Source organism: Daktulosphaira vitifoliae, unplaced genomic scaffold (genome assembly GCF_025091365.1).
Source record: "Daktulosphaira vitifoliae isolate Bord-2020 unplaced genomic scaffold, ASM2509136v1 Scaffold_1, whole genome shotgun sequence".
NCBI classification, from domain to species: domain Eukaryota; kingdom Metazoa; phylum Arthropoda; class Insecta; order Hemiptera; family Phylloxeridae; genus Daktulosphaira; species Daktulosphaira vitifoliae.
The window spans coordinates 37629869-37632004 of NW_026099572.1; the positions used below are offsets into that span (position 1 = coordinate 37629869).

Here is a 2136-nt window from a genome sequence, read left to right on the forward strand (position 1 = left end):
TATATATATATATATAGAAATATTGGTACAATTGACAAAATACCTTTTGGAAATATCCATAGATTTTATTCTAATTAATCATTAACTCTTCATTTTGTATTTTTGTATTCATAGACTTGTATCACCATTATATGATGACTCATCTGAAGATCTCGCAGTCAATGTTATAAATACACTATTTAATGTGGATAATAGGCAATCGTTAATTAATACGAAAATTTTGGTGAACGGTCAAATTAAAGATTTAAATGAAATACAATATGATGCAGAAAATCTAATCAATTTCTTTAAAAAAAAACAAGAAGTTGCACACATATTTAGGTGTAGGTATAGTGAATTATTAAGATACGTTACTGACTTTTTAAGTGCTATACAACATGTATGCATGTCAGAACAGAAATATGAACATTATGAGAACTTGATTACTTGTGTAAATTCGTTCAAAAGTACATTCCCTGCAGTTACAACTATGATCAATCGTTTATTAGAAATTTTGGCCTTGTTTAAAAAAGCGTACATTGGGGATTACATGGCGAAATCGCAATCATGTTTTAAAATTGTAGTGAAAATTGCATCAGAATATAACAATATTTTAAAAAGCCTTAATATTTCTTTAAATGCTGAAACTAATGCAACAAATGTAATAGAATTTTTGGACACGATACGTCAAAAGCGATTACTTGTGACCGATTTACTTTCATGTAATAAATTCAATCAATTTCTTAATTACTATTGTGTTCCTGAAAAAATATTGTCAACAAGATATGAATTAACACGCTCATATGAAAATATTTATCATAATTTAATATTTCTTAATTTAAGTTCAGATTTAATACAAATTTGTGAAGATTTTGTTAAAACTGACTACGATTTATATTTTAGTGAATTATTAAACTAATATATTATTTTTTATAAGTAAAATAAATACCATTTTACATTTTTAAAATTTCCTCGGTGTTATGATTTAATAAAGCCCTATATATGTATTTTAATATCATTAAAATCTTTTAAATTGTTAAATTTACTTAACAAATGTTAAAAATTAAGTGAGACTCGACTTTATTTCATTCATTAATAAAATAAAAAAATATAATAAACATTTATTACTAAAGAATAATATTATTTAAAATTAAAATTCTATTAAAAATATTGATTTATGACTAGAATATACAACTCAAAAAGTCACAAAAATTTTGTGTTAAACGAACCGAGAGAGCAGAGTGTGTGACATATAACGTGTAGTTGAAGAAATTAAAGTAAACGCTAATGTATACATAGATAGTCATAAACTGGAGCACGTAGAGGAAATGGTATACCTAGGGATCAAAATTACATCTGTTGGTAAGAGCGTCCGCGAGATAAAACAACGCATAACATTAGCTACCTTTAGTAAAAAAACATAAGTTGCTCACTTCAATAAAGTTACATCTCAATATCAAGAAGAGACTTATAAAAACATATGTAAGGAATGTTGCAACATATGGATGTGAAACTTGGATAATAAATGATACCAAAAAGAAAAAATTAGAAAAATTCTAGATGTGGTGTTGGAGGCATATAGATAAGTTGGATCGAGCGAAAAACAAATGAAGAAGTGTTTAGAGCTGTGGGAGAAAATCACACAATTATAGATGCGATTAGAGCAATACGCTGGAAAATGGTTGGAGGTGCCCTGAGACACTCAGAAGAGTTGTGTCATAACTTAAAAATTAATAAAAGAAAAAGATTGAAAGAGTTTATATTGTTGAGTGAATTAAAGTGAGGATTATAGCGAGAGTTACTTTTGATTCGGGGTGTATTTCAAGGGTTATAAAATGACAATATAAATATTCTTATAAATTTAAAAATCTTACCTGATAATTATTCTTCAATTGTTATATTAACTTCAGTGATAATATTAATAAAATGATAAATAAAATAACACAAATTCAAGTTTTTGGTTCATATATTATGCACGTAAGAACTTCGACAATGATGATCGCAATATCCACGTATCTTTATGTATCCAGAGAACGAAATGAACAGTGAGGAATAAGGGTTTGCTTCGCCTTTTTATAATATTTTATACCCCCTAAAATCATCATTGTCTAATTCTTAAAGTATAACTGTTTATTTGACAAATAATCATAAAATACA

At 26.6% G+C, this 2136-nt stretch overlaps 2 protein-coding genes across 3 annotated transcripts in view; one reads left to right on the forward strand and one right to left on the reverse strand.

Moving 5' to 3' along the window:
* Positions 1-973, forward strand: part of LOC126893829 (uncharacterized) — a 4581-nt gene extending 3608 nt beyond the window's left edge. Inside the window, exon 2 of the mRNA XM_050664348.1 lies at positions 115-973. Coding sequence (XP_050520305.1) covers positions 115-898 — 784 coding nt within the window. The 3' untranslated portion in view covers positions 899-973. The remainder of the gene's footprint in view (positions 1-114) is intronic.
* The window catches only part of LOC126893831 (probable serine/threonine-protein kinase DDB_G0283337), a 42125-nt gene that overhangs the window by 34015 nt on the left and 5974 nt on the right, over positions 1-2136 (reverse strand). The gene's annotated exons all lie outside the window — the stretch shown is intronic.